The sequence below is a fragment of the Buceros rhinoceros genome, unplaced genomic scaffold, assembly GCF_000710305.1.
Source record: "Buceros rhinoceros silvestris isolate BGI_N320 unplaced genomic scaffold, ASM71030v1 scaffold33391, whole genome shotgun sequence".
NCBI lineage: Eukaryota > Metazoa > Chordata > Aves > Bucerotiformes > Bucerotidae > Buceros > Buceros rhinoceros.
This window is the reverse complement of record NW_010393336.1, coordinates 27,849-43,665: the sequence shown is the minus strand read 5'-3', so window position 1 is coordinate 43,665 and position 15,817 is coordinate 27,849. Positions and strand designations below refer to the sequence as shown.

The following is a 15,817-nucleotide window of genomic DNA, read 5'->3' as shown; positions in this document are numbered from 1 at the left end:
CCGAGGTTAAAGTTGTCATTGGTTTAAAAGTTTTTGTTACTATCCTTTTTGTTTTGTCCCCAGACCTACAGGGATTTTTGTTTCTAGAGAGGGACAAGGCTTTGAACCTCCCTTTCTATAACAGACTTCCGTTGTGAAAAACAAATAAATCAGGATTTTGATGTAGTGGGGGTTTTTTGTTTGTTTTCCTTTAACACCAGTTTTGTTTCCTGCATTTTGGGCCTCCAGTCTGATTCTTTGATCTAGACTAGTCCTGTCATTCAGAGTTGTCTTTGTCCCCTGCTCTCTGATAGTTAAATTTATAGCTGGCATTCATTTTGACCCCTGTGCCTGGAATTAGCAAATAACTTTTTGCACAGAATAGATGGTAGGGACTCTCATGGCTTCTCGGCTGTACATGAACTTGTGTTTAAAAATATTTGGGTTTCTTGTTTTTTTTCTGGTTGCATTTTTAACCTGCCTCTTTTGTCTCCTGTTGTAAAGATGGGGTAAGTGGCTTATCTCCAGTGGATCAGAAAATTGAGTAATGATTTATTTGAAAATCTCTTCATAGGTAAGCCGTTTCACAATTAGTGGTTAATAAAAAATGGTTCTGCTCTAAGCAGTGGCAGGATAAGAAAGGTTTTACAGTATCTCCTGATTTTTTTTATTACTTCTTTACAGCAAATGTGAGATGGTGACTGGTTAGACTGGAGCTGTTCTTATCTGGTACTGGTTCCAGGCTTTCTGCAGTCGAGGTGCGTGGAGTGGATTTCAAATAGCAGGACTTCTCAAAATGGCAGTGTTTTAAATAAAGCTTTTATATATAAAATTAAAAGAAATTTGATATCTATCGTGTGAACAAATTTAAAGCCAGTGCAGGTTCCTCTTCAGCTCTGGTCCTTGGCGCCAGGGTAGGCAGAGGAAGGCACCTGAACCTTGCAGTGCATGGAGCATTTTAGACAAGCTTGTACTTGAGATCCTGTGTTTGGAGGAAGACAGCAGCAGACTTACTGCTTTTTACAACTCCTCAGACATAACTGAATCAAAATGAGCCAACTGAGGCAAATGTTACCTCTGCACCCTCAGAAGAGGCTGAAGCTCTCAGGGGTTTGGCACTTCAGCCCTGGCCAGCTGAAGGGACTTCTCTTTTTAATCCCCCCCTTGGCAAACATATCCTATGCAAGGGCTTAGGCTTTGGTGGGCTGCTATTCTTGAGACATTACAGCAAATTGCTCTCAGGTCTTGTGGAGCGGGGAGTTTCACCTAAACCACACATACTACTTTGGACTTAATAGCAAGTTGGCTGCTGCGACAGAAATACCGAGGTGGGCCGGGAGCAGAAACACTTTGTGTACTCACTCCCGCCCCTATAAATACTCGATGTGCATTTTGACCTCTGTCCTTTTTCCCTGTTTACAACTTCAGCTGAGAAGTTGGTCGTTGGAGTGGGTTCAAAGGCATGAGCAACAGCTGGGTGTGGGCCAGGGTGAAGAATAGATTTTTCTGTGTAAAGTATGAGGGTTTTATAATCCTCCAGTGAACCTGTAGTTGTTCGTGCTGTTTCCTCTGGAGCTGTTGCTAGCTCAGCGTGAGAGGTGCTGTTAAGGGAAGGAAGGAGAAACTCCTGGTGGGGCGTGGGTGGGAGGCTGGACTTTTCCCAGTATAGTCGGCTTGAGGAATGGAGGTCTCTCTCTTTGAACATACTCTTCATTCCTAGGATGTTTGTCCTTTCCTGTCCCCAGCCCGTTACTCTGTTACCTTCTGGAGGATGCCAAAATCAGTAATGCAGCTGTACAGCTGTCACTTTTCTGCCGAAACGCCGAAAACCTAACCTCACCATCCTTACATGCCTGAGGAGATTCTCCAATGTTGGTTTATCAACTGTAGCCAAAAAGTGATCCAGTAGGGATGGACCAAGGAGCTGAGCACTGCCTTGGGAGGTCTCTGCAGGGTGTTAGATGGCATGGGTTATGTCAAGCCTCTGCAGGCTCCTCTAGGGTTCTTCATTCCGTGACTGTGTTGTCTGTGCTGTCTTGACCGTGTTACTTCATGTAAGGCTCCAGTAGCCTGAGAATAGGATCACACCTCTCGGATGTTGCTCTAACCTTTCACTGTGTCATGCTTAATAGAGACTCCTGAGCAAGTCATTGTGCTGGCTTCTCTATTGAGGTGTAATCCTCTTTGCTTATGTATGGTGCTTACTAAATACAACTTCGTGCTGCTGTCATTTCTCATCCTAGAGATCTGCCAGCTGGATTTCAAATGTCCCCTTCCTATCAGGTGCACACACTGGTTCCTAGTCTAGTGTTGACAGACTGAATGTACCCCGGTAACTTTTGTACTTTCATGAAAAATTGTTTAGCCACTTTAATACTAGGTATGAAGCACCTAAGCTGTCAGTGCTGAGAGGTTTGTGTATCGTTTTTACACGTGCTTTGCAAATATTGAATAATTCATATCTACTACAAAAATATGAACAAGTGTGTGAGTGAATTTACCTGAGACCAGCCTGATGCCTCACACAAATTGAAGTGAGTTTGATTCCTTTGCTGGGTTCCTGAAAATAGCACTTTGATATTGATCTTCATCCTCAAAGATCTTTCAGACATTAATTAATCTTAACGCTACTCCTTGGAGGAAAATAGGATGTTTCAGTTCTGTAGAGCGGGAGAAGTCACAAGATACTGTTCACTGGTAGTTCTGGAACGTTTTAATGTCTTCATGTGGCAATGTCAGAGAGGCTGTAAGGTGTCTGTGAACTTTGAGATTTTCCTGGGTTTTGTACTTGTGAAATTCTTGAATTTAAATCCTTTAATCTGTTATTGCTACTTAGTAATATAACATGGATCTTTAATGAGGTAAGAAAGAAGTGCAGAATTCTGAAGGATGAGGAGAGAGAAGGAATAAAGAAGAGTTTGAAGACTGTGACTGGGTTTTAAAAGTTGTTTCATACTGTGAAAACAGCTGGAAAGATGAAAGAGTAGAGTGTATCTTAAGGTCATTTTCAAATTTTTATGTAAGACTGATTCCAATAGTAGTTTAGTAGCCTAAAAGGCTAGTCAGTGTTTAGTCTGTCTTTTTTACCAGGGATAAATATTTTAGAATAGTGTTGATGAGCCTGTGATGAAGGATGTTGATGGTCAGTTAGATGTCAGAACATTGTACATGAAACTTCTGTTGTTTAATATACGCACAGAGCACAAGACATGCAAACAACTAGAGGGAGGGAAACCAGAAGTAGCAAATGGGAATACAAAGTTAAAACTCGTTTTTGTGAAGTGAAATTCTTGTAACAGTATGGTGGTTCTTGGTTCGTTACCCCCAACAACCGCTGGATTTTCCTTCCTTCTGAAAACGAGCACCCCAGTTCAGAGACACGGAGAAGGACTGCTTTGCAACAGAAACGTGTAGTACCAAAATCCTGCAGTGAGTATAAGAATCATTATGCAACATCACTTATTTCCTATGGCATCAGATTATGCAATTTCTGAGCAGAAGAATGCAAAGCCCTGGAAGAACACAGTAGCATTTTAGCAGATCCAAAAATAACTTATACAGGATAGAGGAAGCATTTGTGTGTGTAGTGCTGAAAATACGCAGTTATGTAAGCCACTTATTTCACAAACTGTGCTTTGCAGAGCTGGCTGGCAGGTGAACCAGGAATCAATCTCGCTTTCATTGAAACCAGCTGAAGAGGTCTCCCTGAACACAAGGGGAGGGTGGGGTGGCTCTTTGTCTGACTTGTTTCCTTTTTTTATTCCTTGTGCCAAGAAAAAAGTTGATGCTTGATTTCTTTTTCCAAATCAAGCACTTCTCCACCTTCCCTAATTTTGTGACCTTGTGTTTGAAGGAGTTTCTGGTTAAATATTTGTTTAGTGTTTGTGGAGATAGATAGAAATTAATTCCTGTGTTGAGAGGCAGCACACATACACAAATATGTGGAGTGAAAGAGTTGATATAGTTCTTCTAAGGTGAAGTAACACCTTGGGAAGCTATTAAATTTCTTTGGAGGAGTCAAGGGCATGTCAGAAAAGGGGATCTGGTTGATACAATCTGTTGAGATTTTGACAAGAATACTTACCAGTGACTCTTAAAGAAACTAAACAGCTATAAAATAACAGAGGTGCCTGTCTCATGGACAAATGATTGGTTAAATGGTATAAAACAAGAGTAGAGACACACAGACAGTAATGTTGAAACTTCTTTCTGTAAAAGGAGTTGTCATACTGCTTTGGAGATTGCACTCTCATACTCTTTCCACCTTTTCTTCCCTTATCCAGATCATTTAGGAATATTCTGAAGCAAGAGCATTTAGGCTGTGAGACTACAGAAGTAAGATGGTCAGGATAAGAAACATGTACACCAGTGGCAGAGGGTACTGGAAGGCTCTGGTGAACTTCGATGTTAAAATGTCAGTCACATTAAATACAATTTAATCTTAACATCCTATATGTATGAATTAGGCTCTGTCCTAGCTTTTACTGCTCCAGAATGAGATCTGAAGGTTGTGAGAGACCCATGGAAGTTAGTTCAGCATTCTGAAGCACGCTTAGGTACCAGATAGCATTAGAGCAATAGTTAGGAAAGCAATAAAGAACAGAGGTTATCATTATGCCTTTGTACTTTTCTGTGTGCGTCCACCTTGGGGATTGTCTGTGGTCTTACTTCTCCAGCTCTGAGGTGATGTAGGAGAAATGGAGAAGGTGTAGAAGGGCTGTCAGAGATACAGAGCAGCTTTCATATATGCATGAGAAGACAGAGTGGGAACTTCTAGACTTGGAAAGAATATTGGAGTGGAGGATGAGGTAGTTAATAACATCACAGCTGGTATTAAGACCATATATAGGGTCAGGTGTCACTGGAACAGTGAAAAACTGGTTGTTTGAAGGAAGGACTTTGAGAAAGGCAAAGATAAGAATAGTTGATGTTACCTCATGCAACATACAGTTAAGCTACAAAACTCCTTGCCACAGCATCATGGTAGCCATAGTGTTCTGGTTAAAAAAAATTTTTTTGATGCATTTGGAAAGGAAAAGTACTGTGGGCTATGGAATAGGAAAAGCGCACTGTGGGCTGCTGATGGAGAAAGTCAGTGAGCTGCAGATCATGGAGAACTGGGTGGCACTGCACTGGTGAGGTTTTGCTGCCTGCAGATCCTTCTCTGGGGTTTTGGAGGCAGGAAATGGGGATAGATGGACCTGTCATTCTGGTGTAGTATGGCTGGTTCTTATGCTGTAGTCTAGATGCCACTTTTTTCTACTCTGACAGGCTTAGTTGGGATATATAAGGTGCCTAGCAAACCTCTAGCTGGCTCTGTGCACAGAGCTTGAATTTGGCCATTAGGAGTATTTCTTGGCTGGTATACCTTACTGTTTTTGTCATTGTCAGAAAAGGTTCAGACTAGAAAGCTAGATAGAGTTCTCATTCACACTGTTACAGTGACAGACGAAGGTATATTACATCTGTAAAATCACTTTTGCCAAACCCAATGCATCCTTGTTTTAGGATAAACTGAATATTTTAAATAAAGGCTTAACTTAAATCGTCAGAGTTCAAGCTTCTGTTTTGATAATATGGATGTAGCTACATATAGTATAGATACGTGTTTGTGGTCTCACGTGCTTACTGCCCGTGGCTATGCTAAAACATTCTGTTAACATTTTAGAATAATCATGATAGTTGCGAACCCTAAGCAATTGCTACCACATCGCTCAGGTGATGATAACGGTTGTCTGCAAAAGTTAGTCATCTCACGTTGAGGTGGCATCCAAATATTTATTGGAGAAATGAATTAAAAGAACATGTTCCAGTCAGTAATCTGCAGAACATACAGAAGTAGTGTAGTATTCATCTGACAACCAGAAAGAACAGGGTAAACCAGACACACACTAAAAAAAAAAGCCAGCGTTACAACACTTCAGTTTTCCCACATAAAGCTGCTGTTTTCCTGTAGAGTAAGTTAGGGTATCTGCGTAAATGTGTTCAGAGCGGTTGTGTTCAGACAGTCAGAAAATGTCAAGAGGGTCAAATGAAGAATTTAACTGTTTTATCAGAGGTTAATTATGTTTTGGCAATATCTTAATTTGTAATATTTAAAAATAAGACTGGATTGTGGTTCAGCATTCCTCCAGGTGTGAGATGGGAGATATGTTGTGATGTGGAAGAAAGATGCTTCCTTGAAGGAGCAGTGTGCCTTGAGAAAGAGAATGATTGCTTTAAAAACCCCAATCTTTTGCCCTGGGTGATTCCATATTAGTTGAAAGATTTGCCCATGAGGTGGGCTAGACTGCACCGAGTTAATATGGGCTGGCTTAAGAGTTTCTGTTTTGAAAACCTAACAAAAGAGAGTGCTTTTTGGTTTTTCTCCTGCAGAAGGGAAAGAAAGGCAAAGCAGTTCTGGCTGAAGCTTCAGGATATATTCATTTGCTGTTCCTTCCCCTGAATAATGTGACTCAACACGTGCCCCACCCCACACCCAAAACAAAACAAACCAACCACCCAAAAACCCAAACCCCTGAAAACAAAGAGGTTGCGTTTCGATGATGGGTAACTCATTCCCTGCCAATAAATCTGCTATTACAGTTCATGTTCAAAACAACCATGCAAAACACAAGCATAAATTCGAAGTAATGTAAAACTATACAAGTGCAGCATAAGAGTAGTATGTGATCCACCCATACAGCATTTTCCTCACCAGGAGACCAGGAAAAGAAAAAGTTGGTTGGAATCCTGTGTAATAAAATCATGTGATTTCGAAACCCAAAGGTCAGAAGTGACAGCCAAAGCTCTGGTACTTGCCAACTTAGCAGCTCTCAGTGCTTTCCTGCGCTGGAGTTGTACTGAGTGGAAAGGGAAGAGACGGAAGATGACTGTGTGCCAACCTGTTGTAAAAATTCCATGTAGAAATTGAGAGAGAATCACAAGGGGCAGGAGAACTCACCTGCAAGATATATGTAGCAAGATAACTACCCTTTTTAAGCATGCTTTGTGCTCGTTTGTTGGACTCTGGAACATTTTAAAGTATTGTCCTGGGCCAGGAGTATTGCACTACTTTCAAGGTGATAACACATAATCACAGCTGTATTGTCAGCGCAGAAAGCTGCAGTTACCTTGCTGTAGCTAGTGCAGCCAGAAGGAAATCGCACTGCGTACCAGCAAAAAGCAAGGGAACTCCAGGGCTTGAATGTAAGTAGCGATACGGACAGTACTCTCTTCTGTCCTTGATACTTGCCACGTATCAGCTGGTTAGTTTCTGCCAGTAGCTCTTTCTCAGCCCTTAAACATGGATCAGAAGTGCAAGCGTAGAATATGCCTGACCTGGTAATATAGGAAATAGTGCTTCAAGGAAACTAAATACTACTGGACATTTGTGCTCTTGGGAAACAGAGGGGTGACTGCTTTGTACTTACTCAACCTCTACAGCATACTAACACTTTGTTTGTGTGCTGTGTCTGGAATTGTGATTTGCTATTCTATTTTTAGCACTGCTGTTGAAAGGAGAGACTTCCATTATGGTCCATGCAAGGCGTTTGTTTAACTCTGCCGTGTCTTCAATCCCGGCCATTGCTTTGACACTCATAAATTCTGGGTTTGTGTAGGCAGCCACCTGCTTTGGTTGCTCTGTGTGTGTGTGAGAACACTTACTAGACAAACGTTTCCAGGAGCAAGCACGGTATTAGACAACATGAAAGCATGCCTTGTGTTGAGGGACATGGTTTAGGGACCCTGGCAGTGCAGGGAGAACGGTTGGACTCTGATCTTAAAGGTCTCTTCCAACCAGATGATTCTGTGATAACCGATTCACCCGCTCTATGCTGATTTGGGTCAACTGTCACTTTTCTGATAGTTTTCAAACTGCAGTTTGGGCTGTCTGATGTGTTGAGGTGCGGTCTCGCTCTTCTTGGAAGAGGTGTACTCTGTCCTCCTTTTGTCTGGGCGTGGTGCGATTTTTGCCTGGAAAAATGCTTTTCCTGAAAAAGGTATCATTTACAAGAAGTTGCAGTTGTACAGAATTGTACTGAGCCTCAAATTTCCTTACAGATGTAAAATAAATTTGTTAGCTGCGGAGTGCATGAACTCATCAAAATAGTTCAAATGAGAGGGTCTGCCTTGAAGTCTGCTTTTGCGGCAGCATTTCATGAAATCTGTGTATCTTAAATATGCACACAGTCCTCCCACACACAGAGCTTTCAGCTTTTGACTTGAAGTCTGCTACAGCAGAGGTATCGCTAAGATAGAGGCAGAACACTGCTTGACTATGCGCTTCACTGTAGAAGTTAAGGAGGCACATACAGATGATAAACATCCCGAATGGCAAACAGCCTATATAAAATGAAACTTTAAACTTTCAAGAAAATGTTGTTCTTTTCACTGAATGAAACTCTAGGATTTCTTTTAGTGGGAAGAGTTCAGCATGAACAATCTCAGCCGTGGTACTCTGTCTGAAAGAAAAGGGGAGGCAAGACAATGCTCTTCACCCCTTGTTTGAAGAGATGGCAAGGTCGAAGAAAACCTGATTTGTCAGTGTTAAATCAAATTTCGCTATGGCAAGAGGTTGCACATTGCAGAATTTACTGTAATTTAAGATAATTAAAAAAATTAATTTCCCCAGCAAGTCAGCATTGATTATGTTGTGACAGAAAGTACCTTTTACCCCCTGCCCATGTATCTGGACCGCTTCAAGTTGGCTTGATATGAAATTGTTTTAAAATAAATGCTGACGTCTCATGCTCTGAAAACAATGAGTTCACTACACCTCTGAAAAATCAGGCTGCTTATGTAAGTACCTAAATAAGGCTGTATCATGGCAATTTGAAAATAATTCAACTTTTTCATGCCTCCTCTCCCCATGAAACAGATACAGTGGCAGATATCATGGCAGGGCACTGTGCTTAAAGGCAAATATCTAAGTCTTGGAGAAGGCAATCTGATCTGGTAAGACAGTGTGATGTCCCCAAATGCGGGGGTTTGTTTTTGGCTGGGTTGTGATAGCCATGGCTGAGCTGTGCTATGCTGTGATAACCCTGCTGCAGGTAGGAGAGAGGTTGAACCTGATAACTTCCAGAGGTCCTTTGCAGCCAGTGTGCCTGGGATGCTGTGATCAGCCTGCTATACAGCACAGAAAATGCACGTGCCTTGCCTAAACTTCATCTTTTTATTGAGGTCGAAAACCAGGATCGTCTGTGTCCACTTGCACTGCCTGCTGTATTGAGCCCCGATGATGGTGAGAGGCTGCAGGTGTCTCTAGGGGAATAATACCAGAGTAGAAGTGAACTGAGGGTCAGGGTGATCTGGTGGCTGTTAGCAGCATAATGTATATATGTTGTAGTGCTTCAGCAGCAGGATGGAAGAGTGGCAGTACTTCCAGGCTATAGTGAGAAATGCACAGGGAGATGAGGGGGTGCGTACGATGTTGATAATCCGTTTAGAAACAAGGAAAATATGAAATATGTATAGGAAAAGCAGTTCTTTGTTAAAACTACAGAGTCAAGCATTTGGAAGTCAGAAAATTACATAGAAAGGTGAAAGCAAAATCCTAGACTATGTTACTATACTCAGAGTCACATAACAGCAAACACTTTTACCCTCCAAGTCTGATTTAATCCTTAATGCACTTCCCATTGTTTAAACTTGAGATACTTTGGGACACCTCAGATTCTTGTGTTGGCTCTTACTCGAGGGATTCTTGCAGGGGAGACTGACTGATGTTTTATTTACTTGGCTTAATATGCTGTATTATGAAAAGCAGATTCCTCTGTAGGAACAGTGATCACGTTTTGGTTTTGTTTAAAGAATCTCTTGTGTCTCTTGGACTTTTCGGAATGAGCAGGGGCAGCACCCAGGAATGCTGAGTTGGAGCTGCTTTGGTGTTTTTATGGAATTCTGTTCAGGTCTCGATCTTTTCCATTTCCTTCTTTAAATTGAGGATAAAATCTGTGACTGTATAACAACTACTACTACTAGTAACCATTCTACTGCAGTCACCCTGCAGCTTCCCATGCTGGGAAGTCAGTCAGTGTAATGCTGGTCACAGGGCAGGAATAACCAACTCTTGAGCTTCCCATACAAGTTTAATTCAGGTCCTTTACTGGTATGGACTGTGCTGGAATTTTTGCCTCACCTGCTATTTTGCTTTCTTTTAAAGCATTAAGTTTACAGGCTAAACAACATTCTTCTAATAAAGCTTTTCCGCGTACCCCATCTGATCAAGTGGAGGAGTGGGAGTGTAAAACAGGCTCCTGGCTGTTCCCATTTGGTGCTTCTGTTGTTGGAGAGGGGCTGAAGCCCAGGGCATGACCTTTTCATACACCAGGCTGAAGGTCTTATCTCTCGTCTCTAATGACCTCATCTTAAGAAGTTATGGGGCTGAGCTGTTCCCTTTCGATTGGCTGTGTGCTACCTGGCCACCTCTTTCTTCCTTTCAGTGGGTGTTTACAGAGGCTGGGACTTTGCACCCAGTGTAACTGATCTTACTTTTTAACAAAATAGTTTCTGTTGATGCCATTTTTTACCCCACTCTCAATTTCATATGGAATTTAAAATCGGACTTTGTCCTGTATTACAGGCTGAATGTGCTTAATTACTTCTGACACAAAGTTCGAGAGACTTGTTTCAGAAGTGGTTCTACCCCAGGACGGTCCTTTGGCAGTGGGAAGCTGTCGCAGCACAGCCCCCAGCTTTCGGTCTGGCTCTGTAGAATGGTGGCACTACGCTGGATTGTGGAAAAAGGGTCTTTCAATGGAGCACATAGCAAGAGATGGGCCCACTTTATTAAGGGACAGCCCTGAATTTTGGTGCAACCTACCAGGAACTTCATGCAGGAAGAAGGCAGAGAGCCACGGGAGGAGCTGCTTCAGGCCTGTGCAAGGAGGGAGATCAGAGAGGAGGTTATGCTGTTCCCATGAGGCTTTTTATGTCTGAAGTTGTTTATGAGGGTGACATGAAGATGGTCCAAGCATGTAACCTATCGTGCTACAATGAACTTGACAGGGTTAAACTAAAAGACCAGGATGGTCATAATTAGGTGGGTCTCTGAGGGAGGGGCTACAAACCATCCCTTGGTGGATTCAGGCCACCTGTATCACTGTGCTTTGTTTCTCTAGCACCTCGTCTCAAGGAATTCTTTGCAGAGCAATCCTGAGCTTGTGGACTGTACCAGACGCAGAGACACTGACTGGACACAAACCACGCCTGAGCTTGGAAAAACCTGGGGTCAGCTTCAGTCTGGCAAATGCTAGAGTAACCACGAAGTAACAGCTCTTTGCTGGAAAGAGTCTTTCACAGTTTTGACCTTTAGGCTTTTATTTAAAACTTGTGGTGTTTGTTTATCAGGGAATTCCTGCAGTAGGTTACTGAGAGTACTGCGTAGGTGGAGTTTCTGTTGGAATAATTTATTTGCTTCTTTTAGGGCAATAATTATTTACTAAGTATCAGCAGTTGTCTGGAATGACTAGTTAATTATCAGCTCACCTCTGTGAAAGTGCATGTAGTGAAAATAAATAAAAATGTGAAAGTTGTTCTTTTTCTTCTTGTTTCAGGTACTGGGTCCATGTGTCACATCTGAATTGTGTTGTACTAATTCTCTAAGCACCAACTCAGACCATCTCCTTGATGCACACTCACGGCATCATGGCCAGTACTCAGGAGCGCCTGAGCTTGTCTTCCTCTCCAAACTCGATCAGCAAAGCTTTCTGTGAAGATAAAGACTTTAGTAGGTTACATGATGAACATGCACCTACTGGAAACCACCCGTCTCCTGAGCTCATAGAGGATGTGCGTGAGAAAGGCTTGCTGCAGGCAGACCTCATCGACAACATGAGCAGCCCGGTCACTGCAGCAGTGCTGACCAGCATCAGTGAGGACTCTAGGGACCAATTTGAGAACAGCGTGCTGCAGCTGCGAGAGCAGGATGAGTCTGAAACAGCCATTCCTCAGGGCAACAGGAACACTATGGATGGAGAGAGCAACAGTGGAGCAGATGATGTTAAAGTCCAGTTCAACAGATCAGGCAGTGGGAGCGGTGGGTTTCTTGAGGGACTTTTTGGTTGTCTGAGGCCTGTGTGGAACATCATAGGCAAGGCATACTCCACAGACTACAAACTGCAACAGCAAGGTAAGTAGGGAAGCAAACCATTATTGCTTTGACGGGAATGGGTGAAGATGAGGAAAGCGACCCAGGGCTTTTTCCTAGCTTTCCCTGTGACCATTATTGTCTCATGCAGCCCTATTATGGGTTTGCAAAGAGAAACCCTGCACTGTACAGCCAACAGCTGTTATTTGTAGCAAAGGCAACTTGTGATGGAGTCAAAACCAATTTGCCTGTTCTGACCCATGCCTCGGACTGCTGTGACAAGGTCTGAATCTGATCCAAGTATTTGTGCTAGCGAGAATCAGAAAGAATTGTGTTGAACGCAAGGATTGTACCAGCTACTTTAATTTCTCAGGTTTTTTCATGCCTGATGAAAAACATAGGCATAGGTATTTTCATTGTGCCATGTGAAAAACAGTGACATAAGCATTTTTACTCCTGAATGGGTATGTGAAGGCTACCTTCAGCTGACTACCAAACAGCAGAAGTGTTTCTTCTCTTTGGGCATATTACATCAGCTTTATGTCTTTTTGTTCAGGAGTGATTTTATTCTTTAAGTATCATTGACTACTTATCTTTCCAGAAATATGTCCTTTAATGTTTATCGCTTTTTAATTTAGATGTTTAAATGTATAAATGTGTGTGATTATAAATATATATATGTGTAAAATATGTAGTTCGGGAGTAAGTAACGTCCCAGTCGATCATGTATATCTATCTTTAGGGGTTACTGAAAGCTAAAGAGCAGAGTATGCCTTTGGTGTCTAGTTTCTCCCCTAGCACAGGGGGAGGGAAGTGGCAGATGGGAAAAGAACAATCTGTCATTAGAATTAAGGAGCTGAAATGGTTGAAGCTTATTGAAAATGGGAACAGGCTGGCTGCACCATGCTATTCCATGGGGTAGAAGCCTCCCGTATTGCTGTGATCAAGACTCATTATTAATCAGATGGCTTTCTGGCATAGAAGATAGGTGGTCAGAAAACCCGTCTGAGTCCTTCGTATCTACACCCCAGAGCTGGGTAGGCAAACAGCTGCTAATATGCGGGAACAGAGCTGTAACATGTTGGGTGAATCTGCCTTGAAGTAAACTTACTCCTTCTTCCTAGAGTCAATCGTTTTCAGTTCATAACTCTGAGCAGGGAAATCCGTGACTGCATTGCACGGTGGCAGGTGCCTCCTCAGCAGCAGCCGCTTGTCTGTCAGACCCGTGTGCTCAGCAAGAGTTTACTTGGGTTTGAAATCCTTTGGCAAAGTCAGTTCTAAGTTTTGTCTGTATGTTGTGAACTCGGTATGTGACACGTGGTTGAGTCTATAAATAAAAAAGGCGACTGAAAACTCCTTGGGGAATTAACAGTATTGGGGTGATTGCAGAAGAGACCGCGGGGAGCCTCCCTTGTGCAGCAGAAGGAGCTCCAAAGCAGCTGGGTAACATTCAAAGGAGGCACAGCGTCTGTAGTCTGTGTTACACTCCTTGGTTTGGCTGCTCAGTGTTTTTAATTGAAGCCAAAAGTTTTGTTGCAGTTACATCAGCAGCTTCCAGCAGTTTCATGACTATCCCACACAAGTGGTTATCTCCCCAGGCCAGACTTCTCCCAGGGCTGAAGGCTGCTGAGCACATCACGTGCTGTGTGTGCCTCTAAGCTCAGTTGGGGTGGCTTTACGGAAGCTACCTGTGAGGCGAAGAGATCGTATTTTGCATATAATTGGCACAGCAGATGTATTGGAGACCACAGTTTAATACGTGTTTTGAAGGCCCACAGGGGACACTTTCTTTTGTATGAAAGTCACTAATAAAAAAGACGGAAGCGCTAACTAATGAAAATGAGCAGCTGAGAGCTTTGGTGTGTTTGGGGGGTGCGCACAGAGCTCTGCTTCATATGCATGGAAGTATCTTGCTGTTCTCTATGTCCTGAGCGTGTTCAAAGCTGTGGATTCATGGCTGCTTTGCAGTTTGTCCTTGGCGCTAGGTCCTTCCTAAAAGGGCGATTTTGAAATGGCTACAGATGCGGTAAGGCTGAAGATTAATTGGGGTCTCTTATATGTGGCCTCTGTGGTTTAGGTGCATCTTCAGTGTCTTCACTCTCATAAATGAGAATGAAAAGATGACTTTTTTTCTACCACCTCCCCCCCGGAGCTGATCAGTTGAACAGATCTCTGATGGCAGTAGTACGCTTTTATTATCCAAGAATAAACCTTTTAAAACTACTTCTGTGCTAAAACTTGAGAATTTTGTCAGAATATTCATGTTCTGTTTTCCAGGTGATCTCGTTCTTGTTTCTTGCCACTGGAAAGTCTTCTTTGTGTGTGTTTCTTCAGCTACATGCAAGGCAGCAGTTTAGTAACTGATGTGTGTGATTGCTTGTTTTTTCCCTGTCTTTTAGCAAGGAGATGCAGGGTTTGTGTTTGTGCAAGTGTTACGCTTTTGGAGAAGACAGGCTGAGAAAATGTCTCTGGCTCTTCCAGCCATAAAGAGAGTCTTGTTATGGCCTTTCATTCTTCTAGAAGTTTATTTACAGCTTTGGGCTGATGCCATAGATGTGTGCAGGTGATTTCCTACCCCCCCACCCCCCTTCGTGAAGCAACTGCTTTAAGCCTGATCCAGGAACAATCCCTTGTGTTGGGCTGAATCAACGACTCTGGTAGGAGTCCAGTTTGGACTTGCAGCCACTGGGGACTTCATATTGCCTGCAGATGCTTCCTAGTACTTTTTGCTGCTCACCAGCATCCTTGCTCACTCGCTCTGGATCTCCTGCAGGCCCAAACTCTAGGACGTGGTGGTGGTTTTGTGGCTGCAAGTAGTAAAGTGTGAATAGGTATCATGCCCTTAGCAAATGTCTGATACTCGAGTCCATATTGCCTGTGAAGGCTTGGCTCGAGACTTGGCAAATGGGGGAAAAGATAAGAACAACTTTTATATGATCCTGTGTTATCCTCTTTTTGAAATTACGCATTGAGTTTCCTTCTCAACATCTGAGATGATCATCAAGAGGAGTGTGTTTCTGTGCTTCCCTTAAGGAGCCGAGCTGGACAGAGCTTTGGTCAGCTGGAAGTTGCTTGCAGTGTGGTCTGCTGGTTGACTAAGCAGTGCCAATTGCTTCTGTTAAATGCTCTGCCTGCTTGGTGAACAGTCATTCCTGCAGGGAGAGTTTTCTTTTGCATTGTTCGGTGGCTGCCAGTTGATTATCTGAGGTTTAAGTATTTGGGTTTGACCCATAAAATCACTCCTGACTGTTTTTCCAGTTGTTTACCCTGATTTCTAAAGGCTGTTGGTGCATGCTTTCAGGGAGATAGATAGACTTAGTCGCATAATTTGTGTCTACCAGTTATTTAATTTGGATTGTTTGGGGCGCTTCATAGAAAGACTTGTTTGTGTTTTCTACAGACTGATTAGACTCTCAAGCCATTTCCTTTGGATTAAGAACCTGTCTTCAGGAGTTGCTTTCACCTTGCCTTTCACAAGTTACCTGCTTACTGTCATCGTGTGTGTTTTTGTGTTGACCTGGAGAGCAACGTGCTTTACAAAGTGCCCCTGTGTCTGTGGGTGTTTTTGTAATCCAGAGATGCGTCTTGTCGTAATGCCAATGCTGGCGAGCAGCCAGCGCTGGCAAACAGCAAAAGTTTTCATCAAATAGATGGACTCAGTGGCTCAGACTGCTCCTGCGTTTCTTCCCCATGGGAAACAGATTCCCATCATTCTGCTCAAATGGTTCTTAATCACCTTAGAAACGTAAGCTCTCACGTAATTCC

The 15,817-nt window shown here is 42.8% G+C and overlaps 1 protein-coding gene across 1 annotated transcript in view; it reads left to right on the top strand.

Moving 5' to 3' along the window:
* MAP3K13 (mitogen-activated protein kinase kinase kinase 13) overlaps window positions 1-15,817 on the top strand; it is a 38,174-nt gene that overhangs the window by 1,247 nt on the left and 21,110 nt on the right. The window contains exon 2 of the mRNA XM_010144806.1: window positions 11,520-12,094. Coding sequence (XP_010143108.1) covers window positions 11,593-12,094 — 502 coding nt within the window. The 5' untranslated portion in view covers window positions 11,520-11,592. The remainder of the gene's footprint in view (window positions 1-11,519; window positions 12,095-15,817) is intronic.